The following is a 25416-nucleotide window of genomic DNA, read 5'->3' on the forward strand; positions in this document are numbered from 1 at the left end:
TCTTCACTGGGCTTTGATGTGCTCCATGGGGATCCTCAAGTCCAGGTCACTCTCAGTCCACAAGAGAATGCATGAAAAAACACGTAAGCCACCAGATGAAAATTCAAACCAAGTATTCCCTTAAACTCCATCAAAGGTCGCAAATTCCTACCCCCAGATAAAGAACCCAATCCTAGCACAGCTCTCAAGCCTGCATAGCCTGACCCTCCCCACCCTCCCCTCTCCAGCCCTGGTCAGCAGCTTGCTGGGCTCCAGCAACTCTGGTTAGGCCTCAGTGCCCAGAGCACATCAAACTCCTTCAACCCCAAAAGCCTTTATGTCCACTATGCTCTCAGCCTGTACCCCAACCTCCTGGACCAGCTAAGTCCCACCCACCCATTAGTCTCACCTTAAATGTCACTCTCTCAAGGAAGCCTTTCTTAATACCCCCGCATACACACCAAATCCCCAGTTACACAGCACCTTGGTTCCCTTATCACACTGCCCTTATCACACCTGCAATTAATTAACCACCTGTTCAATTATCTGCTGAGTGTTCAATTATCTGACTCATGTCCTTCCATGAGGACAGAGACCACAGCTATTTTTCTAACCCCTGGACCCCTAGTACTTAGAGCAGGATGGCTCACAGTTGGAATTCAATAAGTCTTTGCTGAATGAATGAGTGAATGAAGTGCTGGTAACAACTTCATCTGCCTGAGTCCTCTTACTGGCAACATTGGCTAAAGCTTTGCTTCTGATTTCCTCAATTTTCCCTTTTGTGTTCCTCCGTTAGATATCTGCCTCCACAGCCATTAACCCCATTCAGTTTTTAAAGGAAATTTCAAATTATCCATGTAGCACTATGAGAAACCATAAGAATATAGCCAATCAATCACAGAGGCATTCTCCCCGTTATCTTGTCCTAACGTTTACTGAAGTGACTGAACTCAAAAGCTGCAACAGATAGAAGGAGAAGGAAATAGGATTTGCCTCTGGAAACTATTCCTCTAAGCTTCTCTAATTTTAATTGCTTTGCATGCAAATTGAGATAGAGTCCCAGTTGATGGAACTTTTTAAATGGCAGCCAGAGTGAATGATGCAGGCTGCACTGCAGTGACTATGCTCTTAATATTATGGGAAGACTTGGGCTAAGGACGTGCCTGACATGATGACCAAAGTTGTGCATGTGTAAAGTAGATGAATGCCAGGAAATGGCTAAAACTTCCCTTTCTTACTAAACACTTCAAAGATGTATGCTTGTTTATTATCAACCTTTTACCCTCCTTCTGCTTTGAAAAATAAATAAATAAATAAAGTAAGGCTGACTGGTGTGGCTCAGTGGGTGAGCATCGACCTATGAACCAGGAGGCCACAGTTCGATTCCCAGTCAGGGCACGTAACTGGGTTGCAGGTTCAATCCCCAGGAGGGAGTGTGCAGGAGGCAGCTGATCAATGATTCTCTCTCATCACTGATGTTTCTATCTCTCCCTCGCCCTTCCTCTCTGAATTCAATAAAAATATATTTTAAAAATTTTTGAAAGAAAAAGAATAATAAAGTAAACAAATCTTTTCTCTCTGACGAAGGCCCTAATAAAGAAATCACTGTGATATGAAATGTATTCCAAGAACATGAGTTCAGCTAATGTCTCAACAAGTTTCCTTGGCTCTAAATTAACACTAAAAGTAAACACCTGACTCCAGGAAAGGTTTAATCCCAGAGATACCACTTCTAGACAGGAAAAGAGTCTGTGACAGAATTAAATTAGTTTCCCTCCCAAGGGCATAGTTAATAGAAATAGTCTCTGGCCAGCTAACCACAAATGTAGGACTTGCCCTTCACGGCTTGGGGAAGAAATCCAGGAAGTGAGGCTGAAACAACCCTCTGTGCTGGCTGGAGAAGGCTGTGGGGTGGCAGGAACCACAGGGGCCGTGCATTCCAGCAACAGCTATATCCGATCTGCAAACTTTCTTCTGCAGTTTCCTCTCGTTCCTGAGTGGGGCAGACAATGACGCATGCTGGTCCCAGGGAGCTTTCCAGAAATCCAGACTCCTGGAAAGGTCCCCGTGAGGTGAGCTCTGCCAGGTGCTTTACAGACTAAATGCCAAAGATGCCACCTCAGTGCCCGTGGTCTCCCCATTTTAGATGCTCAGGAATCTGAGGCCCTGATCACCAGCAGTAGGTCATCATAGGGCCATCCAGCTCAAGGTTCAACAACTAAAACTGCTTGCTCCCACTTCTGTCCATTGTACACTGTCTCGGGTAGAATCTTGGGGTTGAGGGGGCAAAATTTCTTCCAGTCCTCACTGCAATGCTTGATTTTTCCCTACAACCAAGCTTGTGTAAGCATCAAGCACTTTCTCAAACATTTTGCCATTTAACCTGATAGAGATATCTCAAAACCAGGAGATGCAACCTGGTAGAATACCATCAGACTGGCCTGAGTTCAAGATCTGTTCTAGCTTTCACCAGATCTTGAGTCTCTTCATCTCTCTGAGCCTCACTTTCCTCACACAATAATAGCAACTAATATTAGTAAATAGTAAATGAATATCCACTGGGCACTTACTATGTACTAGTCACTATGCTGACTATTTACATTAATTAGGTAATCAAATCTCCCAAGAACCTTATGAGTTGGGTACTTTATTCTTTCCATTTTACATAAGAAGAACAAGACCTAGAACATGTGACTTGCCCACTAAGCTACACAGAGGAAACCTCTAGAAATCCAGGCTTAAAAATAAAGACTGAAAATAAAAACAAAATTACTGAGTGACCATACACTCAACATGAGTCAGATTTCACAGATTTATTCCAGGCAACTTACTAAACAAAGAAACAAACAAATAAAATATAAACAACATCCATGGGGGTGGGGAGGAGATCAGAAACCAGAGTTGCTGCAATATATTACCAAAATGTTAAGTTTGCAACAAAAAATTATGAGACATGCAAAGAAACAGGAAAGTATGACCCATACTCGGAAATTAAAGCAGTAAATAACAGCTACTTTTGAATGTACCCAGATGTTGGATTTAGCAGACAAAATCCTCAAAGCAGATATAACTATGTCCAAACAACTAAAAAACATGTTTATTTTTTTAAAATGTATTTTATTGATTTTTTACAGAGAGGAAGGGAGAGGGATAGAGTTAGAAACATCGATGAGAGAGAAACATCAATCAGCTGCCTCCTGCACACTCCCTACTGGGTATGTGCCCACAATCAAGGTACATGCCCTTGACCAGAATCGAACCTGGGACCCTTGAGTCTGCAGGCCGATGTTCTATCCACTGAGCCAAACCAGTTAGGGCAAGAAACCATGTTTAAAGAGTTACAAGAAAAGACAATAACAATGAATCAACAAATAAAGATTTTCAATAGGGATAGGTTAAAAAAATTTTTTTAAAGACCAAATGAAAATTCTGGAGTTAAACAGTTTGATCACTGAAATAAAAAGCTCACTGGATAGGTTCAACAGAAGATTCAAGATTGCAAAAGAAAGAATCAGTGAACTTGTGTACAAAGAAATACAAATTATCGAATCTGAAGAATGAAAGAAAAATGAGCAGTTTCAGAGACCTGGGACAATATCAAACATTCATATACATGAGATGAGAGTGCCAAGAGGAGTAGACAAAGAGAGATAGAAAATGTATTTGTAGAAACAATGACTGACAATTTCCTAAACTTGATTAAAAAAAAAACAAAAAACATTGATCAAGACATGCAAGAAGCTCAACAAATCCCAAGTATAGTAAATGAAAAACAGCTATACTTAGACAAAGCCCAATCAAATTCTTGGAAGACTGAGAGAAAGAGAAAATCTTAAAGGAAGCAAGAGAAAAACAACTCAGCATGTACAAGGAAGCACCAATGTGATTAATGGCTGACTCATCATCAAAAAAACAATGGAGGCCAGAAGGCACTGGGATGACATGTTTGAAGTATTGAAAGAAAACTATCGACCAAGAATTCTATAGCTAACAAAACAATCCTTCTAAAGTGTAAACAAAATAAAGACATTTCCGGATAAAGAAAGACACAGAGAACTCATCGTTCACAGACTAGCCATGTAAGAAATACATAAGGAAGTCCTTCGGCTGAAAGGAAATGACGCCAGATGGTGATCTGAATCCACAGGAAAAAATGAAGAGTACCAGAAATGTTAAACACATGTGTTAATATAAAAGACTATATTTTCTCATTTCTTCTCTTAACTTTTTACAAAACAATATTGCATGAAGCAAAAATTACAACACAATTACTGGGATTATTATACACATGTAGTAAATCATAATAATAAAAGTGTAATACGCTAATTAGACCAGACATCCTTCCGGATGAAGCCAGGGCTGCAAGGGAAGCCCAGGTCCCGGGTGCCAGAGGGAAGCCAGTGCTGGCAGCTGAGGGAAGGAAGGCCTAGTCTTGCATGAATTTCATGCATCAGGCCTCTAGTATATAGATAACATCAAACTGGAAACAATACAAATGCCCACCAACTCATGAATACGTGAACAAAATGTGGTATATCTATACAGGGGACTACTACTCAACAACTAAAAGGAATGAACTATGTCAAAACATGCTACAACATGGATGGACCTCAAAAATGTTATTTTAAGTAAAGAATTCAGATGCTAAAGACTACATATTGTGTGATTCTATTCATATAAAATTTACATAAAATTTATAGGAAAATAAAAGTAGATCAGTGATTACCTATGGCTAAGGGTAGGAGCAGGAATTAACTGCAAACAGGCACAAGGCAACTTTTAGGAATGATAGAAAGGTTCTAGACCTAGATTGTGGTGATAGTTTCATGACTCTATAAATTTACCAAAATCACTGAACTGTGCATTTACAGTGGGTGAATGTTTATGGATGTAAATTGAATCTCAACAAAGCTGTTTGGGGAAGGGGGGGGGGCACAATTTATGTAAAAATTATTTTTAAGCCATAAAATATGGTAAATTAGACAATTTTGGTTGTTGATGTTGTTATATGCTATGGTGTCAGATTTTCCCACTGAGAACCCACTAATAATAAACTTTGCTACTGTTCTCATAAACGCTCTATTCAATGACTTTGTATAAGTCACTTAGAACAGTGTGTGGGTCTTACTAAGCAGTATGACAATATTAACTATGATCATTATTATTACTACCATCCTTGTGAATGTCATTGTTATTATTAAGGTGACAGGCATGCCTGGAAGTGCTGTGAGAAGACGGTCCTGGGCCCTCTAGGGTGCCATTGTAGACTCCTTCCCAGGAAGCTCCCCAGCAGCCAGAACTGTTTCTGTAAGAAGTCCCACTGAGAAGTGGCCCCATTTCTTCCATTGGATAGAGCCTCTTTCAGCTTAAAAAAAGAAAAGGCTATCTTTTTCTTATTGTTCCGTTGTTCTTGGAACCATCCAATGCCAGGGGAAAGGCCAGTCCTCGTGGGTTGTAAATAAAAAAGATTCATGAATGACAAACCTTTTGTACCTGGTCCCTCAGTTCTTGAAGTGTGCCCCTTCTGCCCACCCTACCAACTCTGCTCACATAGCTCTCTGGAACTGCTCCCGGGGCGGGGCAGTGCTGTTCTGGGAACCCTGCCTTCCCTGTACCCAGATGTAGCCTCTCCTGGTAAGCTCAGCCCCTCGGGCAGCCACAGCTGCAGGGGTCTGCACACAGTCCTGGTGCCGCCGCCGCCGCCGCCGTGGTTAAGGTATCCAGGATGCTTCCGTGAGCCTGGGCTTCACCTTGGCCTCCAAGGTACATCCCCCTTCTCCTCACTGGGCTGACCCAGTGTGTGTGTGGGGAGGGATTCCGCCTCAGTTTCCTTGCCTGGCACTGCTGCTCCTTCCAGCCCAAGGCCGTAGCCTGCTTTCCCAGATCGCCTGCAACTTCCCTTCTTCAGGTAGCTGAACCCCATTCCCTGCACAAGGCTGAGGAGGAACTGCCATGCGCGAGTTCTCTAAATGCTGGCCTGCCGGAGCACAGGAGGCTGCCAGGCCCTCATAAGCAGTGCTCCCCATAGGCCTTTCTGCAATGATGGAAACGCTCCATATCTGTGCTGTTCAGTGCAGTAGCTACTAATCACATTTGGCTATTGATCGCTTGAAAAATGGCTACTGTGATCAAGGAAGTGAATTTTCAACCTTATTTACTTTTAATTAATTTGAATTTAAAAGGCCACCTGTGGCCATTGGCTACCTTATCAAGCAGCACAGCTCTAGATCTGAACACCGGCCTAGCAACCCCTCAGAGGCCGCTGGCAAGAGGGTTAGGTGCTCCTAATCTCATGCCACTCACCCTGCCCTGCGCCCCCACAGCACACAGGGGCCCTGGCTTCTTTTCCATCCCACAGCCCGATCCCTGGACCAGCAACCTGACAGATATAAAGACTCCCCCGGGGGCAACAGAGGTCTGAAGACCCCTCCTTCATTCTTTCAGCAAGACATTCTAGGGAAAAAACCCAGAGTGAGAGACCACGGAGATGAGCCAGGCCTGGGATCCAAACAAGAGGGATGGATGAGGCCTCTGCGTTCGCCTTTTAAAACTGAATAAATAACTTGCTTAGAATTTTGTTGTAATTCCACCACTATCTTGAAAAAACAAAATATAAGAGTCACATCAGATAGGAAAAAGGGGATTATTATAAAACTAGAGGCCTGGTGCATGAAATTTGTGCACGGTTGCAGTCCCTAGGCCTGGCAGGTGATCAAAGCATGAGCATTTGGAGTGGAAAGGCAGGTCCCAGCTGACCTCTGGGCCCTGGGCAGCACCTGGGCCCCTGGGTCCTCACATGCCCCCCTCCACCTGAGTCACCGGGCCCCTGCCTGGCTCCCTCAGTGCCTGGGAGCTGGGTGGCGGCCCCGCCCCCTGCCGCCACCGCTGGTCACCATCTGTGGGGTGATGGGCGGGGTGATTGGGCCCCACTCACACCTGCCTTGGCCTGGTGTTCCCTGCACACCTGCTCCACCATCTCGCCACAGTCCCACTCTCGGGGCCCATTGGGGCCAGCAGCGCCTCCAATGCCGCCTGCTGCCAGCGCCACGTCGCCAACACCCGCCATGTTCCGCGCCGCCCCCTGGGGGTCAGTGCACATCATAGTGAGCGGTCGAACTCCCGGTCAAGGGGACAATTTGCATATTAGGCTTTTATTTTATAGGAGGATCCTTTGCAGGAACTCAAATATCAAAATAATGAGGAATATTAGATGAGATGAGACTAAGTCAACTATAATTTTAAGTCATTAATTGTCACTTCATGGGGATTTTAAGAAAAGTAGCACATTTGAAGATAGGCAGAGGAGCTAGCAGATGGAAATCCTTTGCTTTGGAACTGTTATGTCCTTCTAAAAAGCCAGGGTTGGCCAACTGCTCACAGCATAACCACCTTGGGTAGAAAAAAAATCAATATGCATCAAGGCAATTATTTTCTGTGCCTCCTGTTACTGAATTGGCAATGAGTTTTCACAGCTCAATTAGCTTTAATTCAAAACAATAACAGCCAGTCTGTATTTTTATCTGGGATATTTATTTACAACAAAAATGCAATGCTCTTTCAAATTGTTTTAGAGCATCTGCAAAGGACAGACTGGGAGTCTAATATCAGTGGCATAATTTTTAAATGGTTTAATCTTTTGGTCCAGTAATCTTCCTGTGATGATTATCCGTGGGAAATAATATTCGGAAAGAAAAACTATGTACCTGAAATGTTCTCAAGCATCATAATCTAAAATGACAAAAACTGAAACAATCTAAACTAATTAAATGTCCTATAAAAAAAGGGAAATGGTTATATATCCACTCAGGCTCACACCTGTCACTGTTCCAGTGAAGCTTCTCGTCAAGGTCACGGATGACCTCCAGCCCTCATCTTACTTACCCATCAGCCCTTGACACGCGTGACCACTCTCGCTCTCCAGAAAGGCTCTGCTCACTTGGCCTCACACACTCCCCTAACCCACACCAGGAGCTGATAGAAAAGCAAACCCAGAGGCTTCCCCCGAAGGCTCTGCAGGCAGAAGACTGAAGGGGAGCTTACACTGGCCTCCACCCACCCATCACCCTCCTTGCAAGTTGGAAAGAGGAGACAACCTGCTCATGTGCTCATCACAGGCTTCACCCTCAGCTATCCCTTATCCATAAAGTCAGACGAATTGATAATGGCAGGTAATCCAATCACCATACACCTGGGACTTGGAGATATACGGTGTATGCCAGGCTCACCCAATTCTGTCTGGCTTGGATTATAACAAGTTAACGGCATTCCCTGACTAGGAGCAATTGTTGAGGAAAAGATCCCAGAAGTACACTTGGGAAGGGAGAAATACAAATGAAGGAGGCAATAATTGGCACCGGTGATTCATAAAAAGGATGAGTAACTCTGAGTAGAAAGTAGGCTCAAAGAGAGGAGTCATGCAATGTCAAATTGTCTTCCTATTCCCCTGGAGTTTTAGAAAAGAGACAATTAGGAGCAACCTGCCCAAGCGTTTCATCCTGGGAAGGCCAAGTGCCTGAAGAAGTTGTTCTAGGCCATGTCGACTCCACAGTAAGAAACGGTTATCGAATGCAGAAAGTCAAGAGCCTGGGTGTCAGGGGAGCTGGGCTGTAGGGATGACCCAACCAAAGCCACCCTAACAAGAGCAGTAACAGCAAGCACTTACATAACACTTATTATGGGCCAGGCATCATCTAGGCAAGTTACGTATATTAACTCAATTAATCTGCACAAGCAGATATCATTTTCAGTTATTAAGTGGCAGAGCTGCATTCAAGCCCGGCAGTGTTTTTCCAGTGCCCTGAACCATTATGCAATACATAATAAAAACATTAAAACACGAACACCCCTGTCAACTGAGAGAAGCTTCATGGTGTTGGCAAGGTCATGGCCAATGCAACAAAGGTCTCTTCCATCGCAGAGTGCAAAATACCCCTCCCTCCCCAGTGAGAACATTGATCACTACAGAAAATGCCAGAAAAGCTGCAGATTCCTCAGGTGGGAGGGGAAAAACCAAGTCTCAAGTTAATGAGTAAATATTGGTAGGCATTTTGCCAAGCACACTGGAAAAAACAAATCTCCCTAAAAAATCAACTGATATTGGCTTGCTGCTTGAATATAAATTTTGATCAACTACATTACCGGGGACTGAAATTAATCTGCACAATGAATGCAGAGCTGGGATATGCGGATGCTACTCCTGGGCCCGGGAGTCAGTGTGGGCCAGGAACAAGCAGCCCACAGAAGAGGTCCCATCAGCAGGACCAGAGGCGGAATCCAGATCTAACCAGCACAGGCTGTTCCCTCAGCCATTGGCTCAGGGTTCCCACCACCACTTTGGGAAAGAGAAACTGAGGTTTTATCCAAAGCCCCTCAAAATAATCGTTGTGACTCTGATCCACCTTGGAAAATAGAATCGCCAGATGGCCCACCCTGTACGAGAGACCACTCTATGAAACATAAGGCAGGCCTCACTCAAATGCCACATTCTTCTCAAAGCCTTCCCCAAATTCCTTAGCCAAAGGTGCACCCCCCTTTGCATTCCCACAGCTCTGCTTACACCCCCGATATGTATCAGTTATCTTGTGCTGCATAACAAGGTAACCCAGAGCTCAGCCACTGAAAACAACAAACATTCATTCTCTCTCAGTTTGAGACAATTCCGGCACAGCTGAGCTGGATCCTGTCACAGTTCGCTCACGTGGCTGGTGGTGGGCCTCAGATCCTCCTGGCTATTGGCCAGAGCTATCACCTCCCTTCCATGCAGCCTCTCCACAGGGGAGCTCGTAAGGTGGCAGCTGGCTGCCTCCCTCCAAAGCAAGGTCTCAGAGAGAGAAAGGAGGAATCCAAGAGGGGAGCCACCGTCTTTGATAACATAAATCTCAGAAGTGCTGTGTCATAACATTTACCACATTCTATTCACTAGAGGCAAGTCAGTAACCCAGCCAACACTCACGTGAAAAGCATGAACGCCAGGTGTGGGGATCCTTGGGCGCCTCCTAGAGCAGTGGTTCTCAACCTTGGCTGCACATTAGAATCACCTGGGAATCTTTTTAAAATCCTGATTTCCAGGCCTCATCCTCCGGAAATTCTGTTTCTTTGTTATGGGGTGGGGCCACAACATTAGTAACAAAGAAACAGAATTTCCGGAGGATGAGGCCCAGAAATCAGGATTTTAAAAAGATTCCCAGGTGATTCTAATGTGCAGCCAAGGTTGAGAACCACTGTCCTAGAGGCTGCCTACCATACACCCCAAGGTAGATGGTCTCTGTATGAGGGGAATTTCTAATTTCCCCCACAAGCAAATGAAGTCATGACCCATGTCTTTCCCCTGCCCACCCCTGCTGATGGTTCCTCTGTATCTGACAGCGGCAGTGACATGTCTGTCCACCTCCCACACCCTCACTGAAGAGGCAGGCCCACCTGGCCAGGTTTGGTGCCACATGGCCCCACCTGCTCTGGTCCCAGCTGCCTGGATCAACAATCAAAAAAGGTCAACAATTTAGAGCCTGTGAAATGAACAGAAGATTCTCACTCAGGATCCGAAATGGGAAATAACACGAGATGAAGCCTGTTTTGGGGAAGTCATCACAAATCAAAGCCACACGTAAGCTTTAGTTCTGTGAGAACAGAAAAAACACTATTTTTAAAAAGCAGTTGTAGAGAGAAGGAAATGGAAAAGTGTAGACAGAAACAAAGATACCATCAGAGAGATGGAAAGAAAAAGAACCACCAAAGCAGACGGGTCCCCAGAGCTGCCCCAGGTCTGAACTCTCTCGTTCCAGCCCCTCCCATAATAAACCCTCTTTCCTTGTGTTGACTGGCATGGGTCTCACTTTATCACAAGAAAGGGAGGAGGGAGAGAAGGGAAGGAGAGCATCTGGAGTCCTGGGAGGTCATGTTGCGGGGGGGGGGGGGGGGGGGCGCGGAGTGGCTGGGACGCCGCATCAGAAAGCTTGCAAAAGGGCGATTACTTGAGGTCAGTCACCAAATCAGCTCACGGTCAGAAGTTCACTCCTGTCCCAGGCACTGTTAGTTCCCCAAACTTCACAGCTCTGTGATTCACCACTATAATGGGCAAACCTAATGTGATAGCTGATGCTTGAAACAATACATCAATACCGTACTTGACTCCCCCTACTCAATGCAGAAGGGAAACCATCATCCACTGTACCCCACACGCACATCCACCTCTTAGGAGAGTGAGATTAGGATAGGAACCAGCTAAACCTCATTAAGAAGTCAGTGCGAAACCAAAGCAAGAACTAGCATGAGGGAAAGAGGAAGCAGAATAGTGGAGCTCTAAGGCAAATGAGACCTGCGGTGACTCCCTGGGGAACAAGCAGCATTTTATCATCAGAACTCAACACCCACGTGTCTGATTCTATTGACGTCTCGGAATTACTGCGCTGCTGAGAGTTCTTATCCATACATCACGGGAATCACCCTCCGCCCACCCCACCCCAAGGGCTTTCCCACCATGACTGACTTAGCTTTCGAAGGGGTTTCCTCACCCCCAACCATCCAGCAGAGGCAGCCCTGCTACACTGGCCACTTGGAGAGCCTGACCTCTGGGGGCCTTCCGATAGGCAGAGCCAATGATTAGGGACTTGGGGAAGGCCTTCCAGGCCAAAGGAAGAGCCCAGCAAGCCCAGGAAGCAGAAACGCAGAGCATGCATTTGACCAGAACAATTTAAGGCAGCCACTGTGGCTGGAGAGCAGGATGGTGTGGGGAGCAGGCCCAGCAAAAGGAAGTGAGGCACTGATATTGATCCCTGCAGCTCTCTCTGGAATGTCCAGAAGCCAGAGTGTGTGTGTGTGTGTGTGTGTGTGTGTGTGTGTGTGTGTGTGGTGGCGGGGGGGGGGGGGGAGGGAAGGGAAAGGTAGGGGAGAGGAAGGAAGGGAAGAGAAGCAGAGAGGAGAGGAGAGAGGAAAGGGAAGAGGGAAGGTGAGGGTAAAGTAAAAGACAAAAGGCAAGGGAAAAGAGAAAAGGGGGGAAGGGAAAGGGAGGGGAGGGGAGGGGAGGGGAGGGGAGCGGAGGGGAGGGGAGGGGAGGGGAGGGGAGGGGAGGGGAGGGGAGGGGAGGGGAGGGGAGGGGAGGGAAGAACAGGCCCAAGATTCAACCCAAGATGGTGAACTGAGAGGGCCGTCATCAGCGATTGCACACATGGCTTGAGTGGAGAAATTAAGTGTCCTGTCAGCTGGACGCTGTACAATGGCAGAGACAAAAGAAGATGCGTACTTAATGTCCACCCCAGAGGTGCTTACTGAACTGATGGATTTGGGATCTGAAAGCATCTGCAGCACGCCATATGGCATGTTGACCCCTGCCCAGGCTGAGACCTAGGCACATCTCTTACCCAGAACACCTGCCCTTTTCCCCCTGCCCCACCCTTAGCCCCCTCACCCTTCAAGGCCTGGCACAAACCTGCCTCTGAACTTCCCCTCTGAACTCCGACAGAACTGCCATTACCTGGCCCGTTCCCCAGCAAACAATCCCACCCAACCTCCCTATGTCCAGGCCCAGCGCTACTGCTGCTCTCCGGACCTCAGAACCCTGGCTATGTGAACACCCACTCGCTTGGGCTCCTTCCCAACCAGAAGGCGAGCTCCCCACGGGTAGGGCAGCGACGCCTCCCCTAGTGCCCTGTGCGCGGCGGAAGATCGGCAGGCCCTATACAGTAAGGAGATGCCTAGAATAAATGCTGCTTGACCTCCTGACAGTAATAAAGGCTGGCTGACGCCTTTGCTCGTAGCCAAGAATTTCAAGGAGGATCCTGAAAAGTTAAATGACAGAATCTAATAGAGGGAAACACAGCGAAAGACATTACTGTTCAACCAATTTTATAAAAAGTTAAGGTTTTCCCCAATCATTTTCATTAGCTTACAAAGAGCTTCTAGCATGAAGTTAGCAGAAAGTGGTCTCCATCACATTACAATTCTTAGCATTTTCTGACAGCCGTTCCTCTTCAGAATAAGAGGACCCAAATGCCTCAAATTTGCTCCATAGGAGCGGCCAGAAAATAGCTTTCCCTGAAATCACAGGACACGGGTTCATAGCCTCGGTTCAGAATTCGCTCTGATGTTTTCACTCCAGCCGTTCCTGAATATCTCTTTTTTTTTTTTTTTAAATATATTTTATTGATTTTTTACAGAGAGGAAGGGAGAGAGATAGAGAGTTAGAAACATCGATGAGAGAGAAACATCGACCAGCTGCCTCCTGCACATCCCCCACCGGGGATATGCCCGCAACCCAGGTACATGCCCTTGACCGGAATCGAACCCGGGACCCCTCAGTCCGCAGGCCGACGCTCTTATCCACTGAGCCAAACCGGTCTCGGCCTGAATATCTCTTTTGCCTTTTGCTTTCCCCCACACAAGGACTCCTGCACCTCTTGCCAGGCTGAGTGCTGGCAGCTGGGGCATTGTCTGCTGCACCAGGAAATCAGAATCCACTGCGCTTCCTCCAGGCTTGAAGGGCCCATCAAGACATGGTTGTCCAGAAAATGCAAACTCCCGTCTGTGACTAACCCACAAGGAACATCCAGTTTCTATGCCAACAGGAGCTGCAGGTTCATCCAGTCAGTTCCAAATGGGCTTAAGAAAAAGTGATGAGGTCACCCCCAAAATAGCACAGTTCAAGACACACACCTAACAAAAATGTATTCATTTCACTCACTGGAGAAATATTTATTGAATGCCTATGTGCCTAGTTCCGTGGTCGGCAAGCTGCGGCTCGAGAGCCACATGCAGCTCTTTGGCCCCTTGAGTGTGGCTCTTCCACAAAATACCACAAAATACCACTTGCAGGCGCACACATACAGTGCGATTGAAACTTCATGGCCCATGCGCAGAAGTCAGTATTTTGTGGAAGAGCCACACTCAAGGGGCCAAAGAGCTGCATGTGGCTCGCGAGCCGCCGTTTGCCGACCACTGGCCTAGCTGGACAAATGCATAAAACTTCCTGCCCTCATGGAGCCTCCATTTGTGTGGAGGAGACAATGACAAAAAAGTAAAATACATCCCTAACAGGTTTGGCTCAGTGGATAGAGCGTCGGCCTGGGGACTGAAGGGTCCCAGGTTCGATTCCAGTCAAGGGCATGTACCTCGGTTGTGGGCACATCCCCAGTAGGAGTGTGCAGGAGGCAGCTGATCAATGTGTCTCTCTCATCGATGTTTCTAACTCTCTATCCCTCTCCCTTCCTCTCTGTAAAAAATCAACAAAATATATTTTTTTAAAAAAGGAAGAAAAAAAGTAAAATACATTCCCTATCAGATGGTGGTGAGGACTATGAAGAAAAATAAAGCAGGGGAAGGGTCACGGCCGCTCCAGAGGAGACGAGTACAATTTTACACAGGAGGGTAGGGAGGCCGCCCCGAGGAGGTGACATCTGAACAAAGATCTAAAGGAGGTGAGGGAACAAGCCATGGAGATGTCTGTGGGAGGAGCGGTCCAGGAGGAAGGAGCGGGGAGAGTGGGGTGAGTGAGGGAGAGCTGGGTGGGAACTGAGCTGAGCATCACAGCTTTAAAGAGGATGTGAGGCCAGAGGGACACTGCAAGGACATAGAGACATGGAAGCCAAGGCTGTGGGGCTAGACCAGGAAGTACCCAGGTACGCTGCCAGTAAGGATAATAGAGTGGCCACACAGAATGTGGCCAAGCGCCATCGGCGGCCAGTCTGCACCCTGGATTGTGTCTAACCCCTCCATCTATAGGTGAGGACTGGCCACCTGGGCAGGGAGGGGCTTTCCCATGGGCTCCCAGAAAGGTGGCAACTGAGTTAGAAATTCTAGTCAGCTGCACCTGGCATGGCCTTTCGGACTCATACAGAAGCCTGCTTCCTCTTTCCCAGGACAGCCCTTCAGAAGCAGTGAGTCGTCTCCAGTGTGTAGGCCCAGTGCCCTCAAGAGTGGATCTCATGCCCTAACCGGTTGGGCTCAGTGGATAGAGCTTCGGCCTGCGGACTCAAGGGTCCCAGGTTCGATTCCGGTCAAGGGCATGTACCTTGGTTGCAGGCACATCCTCAGTAGGGAGTGTGCAGGAGGCAGCTGATTGATGTTTCTCATCAATGTTCCTGACTCTCTATCCCTCTCCCTTCCTCTCTGTAAAAAATCAATAAAATATTAAAAAAAAAAAAAGAGTGGATCTCAGGATCCCTTGGCTGCCCTCCGGTCACTCTCCTCTGAAACCACTCGTCTGTCAGTGCCCCAAAGGTATTCTGCTTGCAATGGCATCAGACATGCATCTCCCTCCTTTGAAACAACTCTGTGCCTGGGGTCCCACCACAGTTCAAGATCCAGGTAAGTCTCCCGCGTGCTTCTGCGTCTGAGGCAAACGTCTTCGGGCATACCCAAGTTACTCAGTCTACTCAGAAAGCAGTCCTGGGATAAGCAGCACAGCAAGTGAGTAATTAAAATGCCACACCCATGACAGGCTCCACTGGCTGAGCAGCAGGGAGAAGAGGAAGGGCGTTCCTCTGAAGGCTGAGGCTTCCTGCCCCTACCCCACCCACCACAGAGAGCACTACACACGCGTTGTTCGTGTGTTACTTACTGTAGGGCAGCATTTCTTACAGTGAGTTCTGTGAAACCCCAACTTAGAATGTGAGTGGATCCTCCTCAGAAAGATGGTGTTCTGTGATGAGTTCTATCTGAGAAATGCTGGGTTCAACATATTGTTGCTTTGGTCCTTTCAGGAGCTTTAGGTTTGCTGATACGCACTTGACCCTCCAAGAGGAAAAGCACGAAGGACATTTAACACTGAGCGTCCCTCCGCACCAGGCACTGTGATTCTTCCCACACGATCTCCATCGTCCTCACCCCACCCTATGACATCTGTACACCTGGGACTCCCACTGTCTAAACAAAGCATCGGGGCTCAGGGGAGTTAGGCTGATCACCCACAGTCTCTGTTGGGAGTTAGAAGGGGGGTAGGCAGTACGAGATGTTATTATGGCCAAAGAACTCAGAGACCCCTGCTCCTGAGGAGGTCCTGAGACATTCATGCACACAGGGCAAGGGCAAGTGGGCAAGTCAAGGACCACTTCATTATTGGTTGGGGTGCAACACGGAACTCTAGCAAACCAGGCTGGGGAACGCAGCTTAGGCCCCATCTCCACAGGACCTCTCCTCCAGCCCAGGGAAGCACGAGGGGTAAAGGAGAGAGAAGACAGCGGTGCCCCTCTCCCAGGACCCGAACCCTTCTCCGCCACAACCAGGCTCCAGAACGCGCGCTCATCCCTCGGCAGGAACCCCCACAGCAGATGCACGTCTGCCTCACTGATGGATAACCAAACACTGATCACAAATGAGTTTCCTGACTTGGTTTCAATCGAACAACGTTATGAAGTTCCAGCCTCAAAAGCCTGCTGTGTTTTATGAAACTGCTATGAAAGAACAGGAGAGAACATTAAAGACCTTGCCTGGTAATGAATAAAAATACAAAAAGTACAGAACAAAGGAATCCAAACTGAATATGGCTTTTACTACATTTGTCACATTTCACTTGAGAGTGGAGGGGAAAAAAAGACGGAACTTTGAAGAGTTTCTGTAAAAGACTGCACACTGGCCTCAGAGTTTTGAAACATGAACGAGCGGATGCATAAATGAGGACTGTCCGTCTGGATCTTCATTTTGATCTCGTCCCCAACCTGCAGGCTTTCTGGCCCTGCCTCCAGTCTTTCTCATGTGGGCCTGCGAACCTCAGCAAGATGCACTGCACATCAATTACCAGAAATTCTCACCAGCCTTTCCATCCAGCGCCAACGTGGACCCAAGACTGTCCTCGCACGAGTCCAGCATCTGCCTCCAGCGTCAGGACAGCAAGGCCCCAGGGCCAGAGGCTCAGGATTGATGGCACCCATGATGCCAGGAGAAGGGCAAGGCTACCCCCACCTCCGTTCACCCCCAGGTGGCTTTGTCATTCCTTTCTTATAACAGCAAACGTCACACTAGGCTTCGAGAAGGTGGCCCCAGAGCACAGGAGGCTCAGCCCAAAGTCCTACATTTTGGGGGAATTTACAACATTTTGCATTTGCCTGGTCTTTTTACATATGTAGTTCTCCTTAGAAAACAGGAGCAGGATGGGGCTGATGGTGGTGGTAACAACAATGTGCTGTGACTGTAGATTTCAGGCACCCGGAACCTGGGAGCTGGTAGAAAAGGTGTTTTGGGGGGTTGAGGATGAGGAAGCATCTTTAGCTACATCAGTCCATTTCTAGTTCACAGTGATTCTGAGAGGAAGAGTAGGTGAGAGATGGCAATCCTCACGTGGGGGACAAGAGGTGACATGACTTGCCCAGGATCATCCAGAATAGCTCCTTATCCCCTAAGAGAAGCTCTTTCCAAAAGGCAAAGTGGGTGGTCTAAGAGCCTGAAAATAACTCCAGTCCCACACCCTCCGGCGTTGTTTAGAGGCATGGCTCATCATCGCCACCCAAACAGCTAACAATTACTGAGCATCCTCCATGTGCCAGGCACAGTGCTGGGGCTGTTACAGGTATCATCTCCTCAATCTTCTGAATTCAGTACTATATCATCCCCATTTTACAGATAAGGAAACTGAGATCCACAGAGGAGACGAGCTAATGCTCCACCATATTCCTGGCACTGTTCTAAGCCTGTCACATATGCTAACTCATCTAATTCTCACCATAACCCATGAGGTGTGAACTGTTGTTATCTCCATTCTACAGATGGAAAAACTGAGTACAGACAGGCTTGGTAACTTGGCCAGAGACATGCAGCAGGTCAGTGATGGGGCTGCCATGAACCCAGACCACTACACCATTCGGTCACTTTTAAGTGGCTGCCCGTGGTCACAAAGCTAATGAGTCACAGAGATGGGATTTGCACCCAGCTCTGCCTGACCCAGAGTCTGAACTCCTATTCCCTATTATCTACCTAACATTCCCTTTGGCCTGCTTCAGACCTGTCCGGCTCTGTGCTCCTTTAGATACTGGGCCGGGAAGTCAAGGAAAGCTCAACATGATCATCAACTGACCCACGCAGTAGAACGGGACCAACCTTCTGGAACCGTGAAGCAGCCTTTCAAAATCTCTGGGCTCCCACAGACCGTGGCTGGTGGCACAGCAAGGGGACAGCGGTCACCACCAGCAGGATGTGCCAGATGAGGCCCAAGCAGTAGACACATACCTTCTGAAAGTGACCATTCACGTTCTTGGAGCATGGGAAGGGGAAATAAGAGTAACTTCATAGTGAAGAAATCGGACAAACACTACCGCAGCCAGGTGATCGAGGTCAGCATCTATGGTGATGAATCATGTACCCTTGATGTGATGTGTCATTGATATGATGCGATGAAAATGGCACATGGCATGGCCCACATCAGGAAAGTGTAGGGGCGCCCTGGGTGTGCACTGGCTGGGAGTCAGGGAGCCTTGGTCCTGTCCTTGCTCAGGCTCTGTGACCCTCAGAAAGTCTCTCTGTGCCTCAGTTCCCTTGTCTTAAAATGGGAACATGGTGCCTGCAGTGCCCCCTCTATGAACATGAAAGCCCTCCACAAAGATGAGGGTTTGCAACTGATGGACGTTTTGTCCCTAGAAAGGCTGAGAACCCCCTCCTCAGCATGTCCCAGTCAGAGTGACAGCCCACTCATCCCAAGGGTCACCTCCCTGCATGCTCCCAGGCACACACAGGGTCCTGAGTCTCAAGTGCCACTCCCCCCACCACAGGCTGCTCCAGGAGAGGCTGCCACGCTTGCGCCCTCCCTCCTCTGTGTAGCATGTGTGCAGGATAATGTGCAGAACTGCACTCCTCAGCCAGTGGGGAGGGAAACCAACAGAAACACAGGGCACCTGGACACATGATCCTGGACACAGACCAGAGCGAGTGGCTGCCCCAGACCCCAATGGGGCCCAAGGTATACGCACTGCCTATCTAATACGGAGCTGGTTTTGTCCAAAGCTCATCAGGAAGTCAATCAACTGCAATTTCTATAGCCCCCACACCAACAGAAACCGTAATAAAATGGTCAGGTACCCAGGCTGGCCTACAGAAGCCAAGGTGATGCAAACTGTGGCTAAAGCCTAGCTCTATTGCCCAGGTGTGGGTTCTAGGGCCCAGGGACAAGACTCATGGGGTGCAGGAAGGAAAGTACTAGAGAGAGAAACAGCATTTCCTCACCCTTTCTAGGGCTCAGACCTCAACAAGGTCTGAATCAGGTAGTCAGCCTCTCTCTTCCCTACTCTCATCTGCCTAGACTCAGAGGTTGTCAAGGTAAGTGTGAGCCTATCTCCAAAAGCCCCAGAGTACACCAGGTTCCAAAATACTTTTTCTTCCTTCTTTCAACCTTTCCCTCAACCTCATTTATCTATCCAACAAACATACTACTCATCACTGGGTATCTATCTCAATTCAGTGTTCAGAGGACGGCAATCAGATGGGGCTAATTCATACTAAAGTGCAAAGGACTGACAGGCAAGTGATTCCATGGTAGGATTATTTGCATTTGGTTCTACAGGAGTTTATGACCCATAATTGTAGCTCTGCCTACTGTCATAACTTCATTTCCTCTTTTCTGAACCCGCAGAGTTGCTAAAAGCTACAAGCTAGTTCATAACCGTTCCTGCAGCAGCCAGTGTAATGACCTTTGTAGTCCCTGTGCTCTCATGAAAAGAGGGAGGCTGTGCAAGAGCTGGGAATGCCTGTCAGGTCTCAGCAGACACTAAAGCTCTCTTAAGCATGTATGCGTGCACACGTGCACATGCACATACTAGATTAGCTGCTGCTTGAGGCCAGGGAGTCAGTCTGCCCATAATTCCTGCCTCAGCAGAGTTTTAAAAAAGGTATGCAGCTGGACCCCAACATCTCCCCTGAGATCCACTCCCAATCTCAGACACATCAACTTCCCTAAAGCATGGATCTGGTCAGGCTCCTCCCTGCCAAAACGCCTTGTCTCCTGTGTCTGGGGGTAGCCCTCAGCTTGGCATCCAAGCTTGCATAGTACATGCTAACCTCCCTTGACCATCTTCTCTCCCACTGCTTCCCACCATGTACCTTACTCTGTCTGCTATTTCCCAAACATACACAACTCTTCCCAACTGCTGAACAGCACACAACATAACTTTACCCACCCTTCAAAGCTTTGGTATCACCTCCTCCATGAAGTCTCCTGCTGGCCAAATGCCTGTAACTCATCCTCTTCTGAAACCCTCAGCATCGTGTGGCTTCTCTTGTGGCCTTCATGACATCTGCCTAATTGCTAGACCATGCCCCCCACCCCCACCACGAGTCCATGAAGCAGCAACCCAGCAAACATCCCTGAGACACCAGAACGGCCAGCACCATGTTACACAAACACCAAACCCTTGGCTGAGGATGTCTTACAGGATAGAAGCCTTAAAGGAATGTCTCCAGGGGCTCCCGACAAGCTCTACATACTGCCGATTGTCTGGGCCCCTGCCCTCCCTGCCCAGGGAAAGCCCGTCACAGTCATATGCCAGGCATTGTGGCTCAGTCTTAGTAAGGGCTGTTTTTATGGCCATGTCAGTAATCCAGAGCCAACAGCTCCTCGGAGCTGTGTACACAGGAGAGGGAAGCTGCAGTCCCTGCGGAGCTGCTATTCACTCCCTCCAGCTCCAGTTGGGCAGAAATGTTTTCTTTTCCACTGCGTAAGATGCTTCCCTCGGTGACAAACCTCACACCAGCGGCAGGAGGAGATAAAAGCCCTGTGGGTGTGAGTGAGGAGCAGAGAGTGGCTGCATGTCTGTGAAGGACACACGGGCGGGCAAGTGTGAGCCGCAGGACCAGCCAGCCACACGTGACCCTTCCAACAAGCGACAGAAAGAAAAGCGAGCGCTGACCAAAAGCAGAGCCAGCGTGATCCGCCTGCAGGGCTGTTTTGCTCCTCACTCTGCAGACATGGTCTGGGAGGCGCCGCTTCGAGGGGGACTCAGGGCTGCAGCGAGGGAGGAGAGGGAGAAGGGGCCAGGTTTTGTAAGCTTCAAGGCACTGTGTGGATGTGAGAGGCTGGGCATTCAGGCCTGGCCATCAGAATAAGCCTGGGCGAAGGCATCCGAAACCCAGACAGGAGGCCCAGCTCTCCCTAAAACTCGGAGAAATGGCCTGACCTCAGCTCCTCCCTTCCTCTCCTGTCACGTGGGAACAGCAACGGTCCTGAGGTCCCTCCAAGGGTCAGACATGAGTGGGCTTAGGAAAGGTACAGAACCTCACTTGTGCAGTGAGGTTGGGGGAGTTGACACAGGCAGGCTTTAAGTATCACCTCTGCCCCAGTAATCCCACCCGTGGGGAATTATCCTATATAATAAAAGGCTAATATGCAAATTTCCCCCTCTACCAGAAGTTTGACCAGGGGGCGGGGCTGGCTGGCCAACTGCCCTTGGCCCCTCCCCCCAGCCAGCCCCGCCTCCGATTGTCCCCCTACCCGGAAGGGGGTGGCCCCACCCATGCACGAATTTGTGCACCAGCCCTCTTGTAAGGAAATAATCCTAATTAGAAAATAAAATCTTTACACATGTGGATATTCATCATAGTGTAATTTATGATCATAGAAAAAAAAATAGAACTATCTAGGTAGCCAAGAACAGGGAAATGATAAAAATGAACTCAGTGAAACCATTCAAAAGAAAACGCTCAAAGACTCTGATTACACAGAAAATGGTGATGAGCAACATGAACTGAAAATGTCATGAGACACAGCTTCACTGCTGTTCTTTCATATTTTAGTTTAAATGAAGGTTCAATTTTATAGTTTGATCTGTTAAAAACACTCCAAATGCTTTAAATATAGAATATAACTCCTACTTTGCCTAAATTATTAAAAAGCTACATGTTGGGAAAATATAAGATAATCAAGAATAGTGATGGTGTTTATGTAGCAGTAAAAGGATAACTGTTTTTCTATTTTAATGTAGTTTTCAGAGCTTCTCTTGCGAATGCATGTTGCTTTTAAAACAGAAAAAGCAGTAAGCATAGTTTCGAGGTAGTCTGAGTACAGACAGGTGATCCTGATGCCATGGAGGTTGGGGGAAAGGAGAGGCCTGGACATGGAGAAGTAACCTGGATGTCTGGGGCGAACACCAGCTGGGACCTCCTCAGACTTAACTCAGAGCTTTTCTGACTCAGCCTTCCTGGGTGGGACCACGAGCTTATGACCCACCCATGCTCCATTCTCACTTTCCAGGAGAAAAAGAACACTGTGAACCAAAATAGCACCAATTACACAGGAACAAACTCATCAACAAAGCCCAAAACAACAGCAACTTCTATGATTTAAAAAAAAAGCAGCAATAAAAAAAATAAAAATAAAAATAAAAAGGCAGCAATAAAGAGCCGTGACCAAATTGAGACGGCACTAACGGTGCCTGAAAACAAAGCATCCCGGGCACACTGCAGGAATTCAGTGTGGACATCCGCACGCGGCCACGTGCCCGCCGCAGCCAGACTGCTCGGCAGAACCCCGCCTGCGGCAGCTCGAGGCTGCTTGTTTCATTTTAGGAATGTCAGGTTTTAGTAACTCCTAACAACTCTCTTCTTAGGAAGCAGACTCTGGGCAGCTGTAGAAATGAGTCTCTGCCAGCACATTATCATTGGTCTGGAGAACTCCAGGAAAGACTGGCATTTGGGTCTGCCCGCTGCCCTCCTCACACAGCCCCTTCCCCACCGTTTGCGGTCCAGAGGCATGGATTGCACTTGAGGGACACCAAGGATCTGATCTACCGCATGCCAGCAAAGCTCTGGCCAAAGCCTTGTCCCTGCAGACATCCCTCCCAGGCATGGCCAGCTGAGCTAGAGCCCAAGCCCGGCAGGACAGCCAGAGAGACAGAGGGACAGCAGCCTGGGGCTCCCTAAGCCGTGTCATCCACACTTCACAATTCACTGCCTGGCCCTCCCTGACACAGTGAGGCAGAAATATCTTCTCACCCCAATAATCCACAAGGAGGATTATCTATTTCCCCTCCCTCTGGGGCCTCAAAGCATGAGATGGCCTGGAGTCTAGCACAAGGGAGGGAGGAAAAGGAAGGTCAGGCCTCCTCCCAGGCTTCTGCTAACTCCTGTCAACTCTTCAGTCACAGCATTTCATTCAAAGCAAATCAGGCTTGTGGGACAACAGGGCTGGTCAGGCCCTAAGGGTCCATCTAGTCGACACTTTTAAACTAGTTTAATCATGGAACTCTTTGATCAAATAGAATCCTGCTCCAAAGCCTGGTCTACACAGTAATCCATTGGCTCCTAGGAGTGAAGGTGGGGACAGGAGAGGTGGGGTAAGGTAGAACTGCTCTCTCTTGGCTCCCCAAACTACAGAACCCCCAAGGGGGTTCCTGTGGCCCTAGACCAGGGGTGAGCAAACTTTTTGACCGAGGGCAACAATGGGTTCTTAAACTGGACCGGAGGGCCGGAACAAAAGCATGGATGGAGTGTTTGTGAGAACTAATACATGTTAACACTGCTGCTGGTGAAGGAGCGGAGGGGAGAGCAAGAGAACCCTCCGCTCTTTGGGCTCCGCGGGCTGGATAGAACAGCCGAACGGGCCGGATCTGGCCCGCGGGCCGTAGTTTGCCCACGGCTGACCTAGACTCTTCTGATCAAAGCAGCTCACTAGATCAGCCTCATCATTTACAGGTGGGGAAACTGAGGCCTCCAAAGGCAAACTGGCTCAGCAAAAGGCACACAAGCACTTAGTGGCAGAACTAGAACCAGCATCTGTATCTGTCTTTCTCACCTAGAACCCAGGAGAGCAGGAACACACCTTCCTCCAGCCTGAGCACCTGCACCAGGCCTGCCCAGAGAGAGACACCCCTGCAGCCCGCCTGACGGGGTGGAACGAACTGCTACTTACAGAATCAGGCCTCCTTGTCAGACAGCTCTGCTGCTTGAATGGCTGTCTAACGCTGGGCAGGCCACTCAAGTCCTCAGTCTCTCTCATCTGTAACCTCGAAGGGTGGGTGAGAGGACCAGAGCTGGCAGAGCCATACCTGGTTTCCGTGAAGAATCCCAAATGCTTGCTGTTCTCCCCGTGCCCTTGTGGTGAGCTCGTCTCCTCCTTCCTTGGACCCCTGCTCAGGGAAGCTCCTGAGCCCTTGCCTTGCAGCTAAGAGAACACCCAGGGGCCTGCCTTGTGGAGACAAAGTCTGGATTTCTCTGTGGTATAACAACCTGCCAACAAAGCCCAGCTTCAACCTCCAACTCCTGAATTCCTAGCTTACCAGGGCCCTTCAAACTGTGGTGTCCTCGACACCCCTTTCACTTCTGGTCAGCTGGGCCAGAGCAGCAGGCCTCCACCAAGTGTCCTGGCTGTCCCCTAGGCAATGACCCCAAAACTCCCCTTCTCACCCCTAAAAGGCTCAGGTCATATGGTTCACCGTGGCCAGAAAGTGGGCAATCTCTAGGGCTCCAGAATCAATCAAGGACCAGCTGGAGGAGAAGAATCCAGAAGCCTGGGACACCCCTCGAGTGAGGATACCCGCCAGGCTTCTAATCCAAGGATGACCAAACCTGCCATCACTCCCACACAAGGTGGACCTACCACACACATTTCTTCTGCCCTGGAGAGACCAAAGCCTAGTAAATCCTTTAATTGGGTATCGGAGTTTCCAAAAAAGTCCTATTCAGTCATAATTTGCACCTCTCACATCTAGATTTGACATTTTAAAGTCAGATAAGTACAGATTCAAACTAGAAAGAACAGGGTCACAGATGTGGACGGAGGGTCACCAAGTCCTACCTGCCCTTTATCAGATGAACAGAGTCCCGAGGCTGGTTGCATGCAAGGGGCAGGGAGCCCAGCTGCCCTGGACTACACGGCACCACTCATACAGTGGGAGCTATGCAGCCTAGGGCCCCGCCCTTGATTCTCTGTGCAGGAAGCTGTTACATAAAGGGTATTGCTGGCCCCCTCACCCTCTCTTTGTGGAGCTCCTCCAATCAGGCCACTGGCGGTGCTGGGCCCAGGGAAACAGAGGCAAACATCAATACCAGGGGCTCGCGGCCCAGGTTACCTTTGGGCATGATCTGATGCATGGCAACTGAGAGGAAGAAGATGGAGTCGCTGTAGTAGGTCCCGGAGCCAGCGCTGAAGTGCTTCTGCATGGCCTCCACGATGGGGAAGAGCTTGTCAGTCAGCACGGCGACATCGTGGAAGACGACCTGCAGCAGGGCCGGAGGAAACGACAGGAGTGAGCAAACCGGCTCCAGACGCCCGGCACCCACGTGGGCCACAGGGGGAGACACACAGTGCCTCTCCATGGTCACCAGCAGGGCGTCCAAAGTGAGAGCTAAGGAACCGGGAACAATGGGAAAGCAGCAGACGCTGGCTGCGGGGACGGGGACATCACACGTGAAGGGTGTGCAGGCACGCACCTGGGGGGTGTAGGGGAAGAGGACCAGGAATGAGAGAAGCCCCCAGTCTGCTTTGTTTCTGAACTTCAAGCTGGGCCATCCTGAAGGTAGTTCTGTGCCCAG

General features: G+C 48.7%; 1 protein-coding gene across 2 annotated transcripts in view; it reads right to left on the reverse strand.

The window, feature by feature from the left end:
- XXYLT1 (xyloside xylosyltransferase 1) overlaps positions 1-25416 on the reverse strand; it is a gene marked incomplete at its 5' end in the record, with an annotated part of 193421 nt that overhangs the window by 133887 nt on the left and 34118 nt on the right. For both annotated transcript variants that reach the window (XM_081086547.1, XM_081086548.1), the window contains one exon: positions 24954-25101. In XM_081086547.1, the coding sequence (XP_080942673.1) occupies positions 24954-25101 (148 nt within the window). The remainder of the gene's footprint in view (positions 1-24953; positions 25102-25416) is intronic.

This window comes from Myotis nattereri (genome assembly GCF_964212035.1).
Source record: "Myotis nattereri genome assembly, chromosome: 3".
Classification (NCBI taxonomy): Eukaryota; Metazoa; Chordata; class Mammalia; order Chiroptera; family Vespertilionidae; genus Myotis; species Myotis nattereri.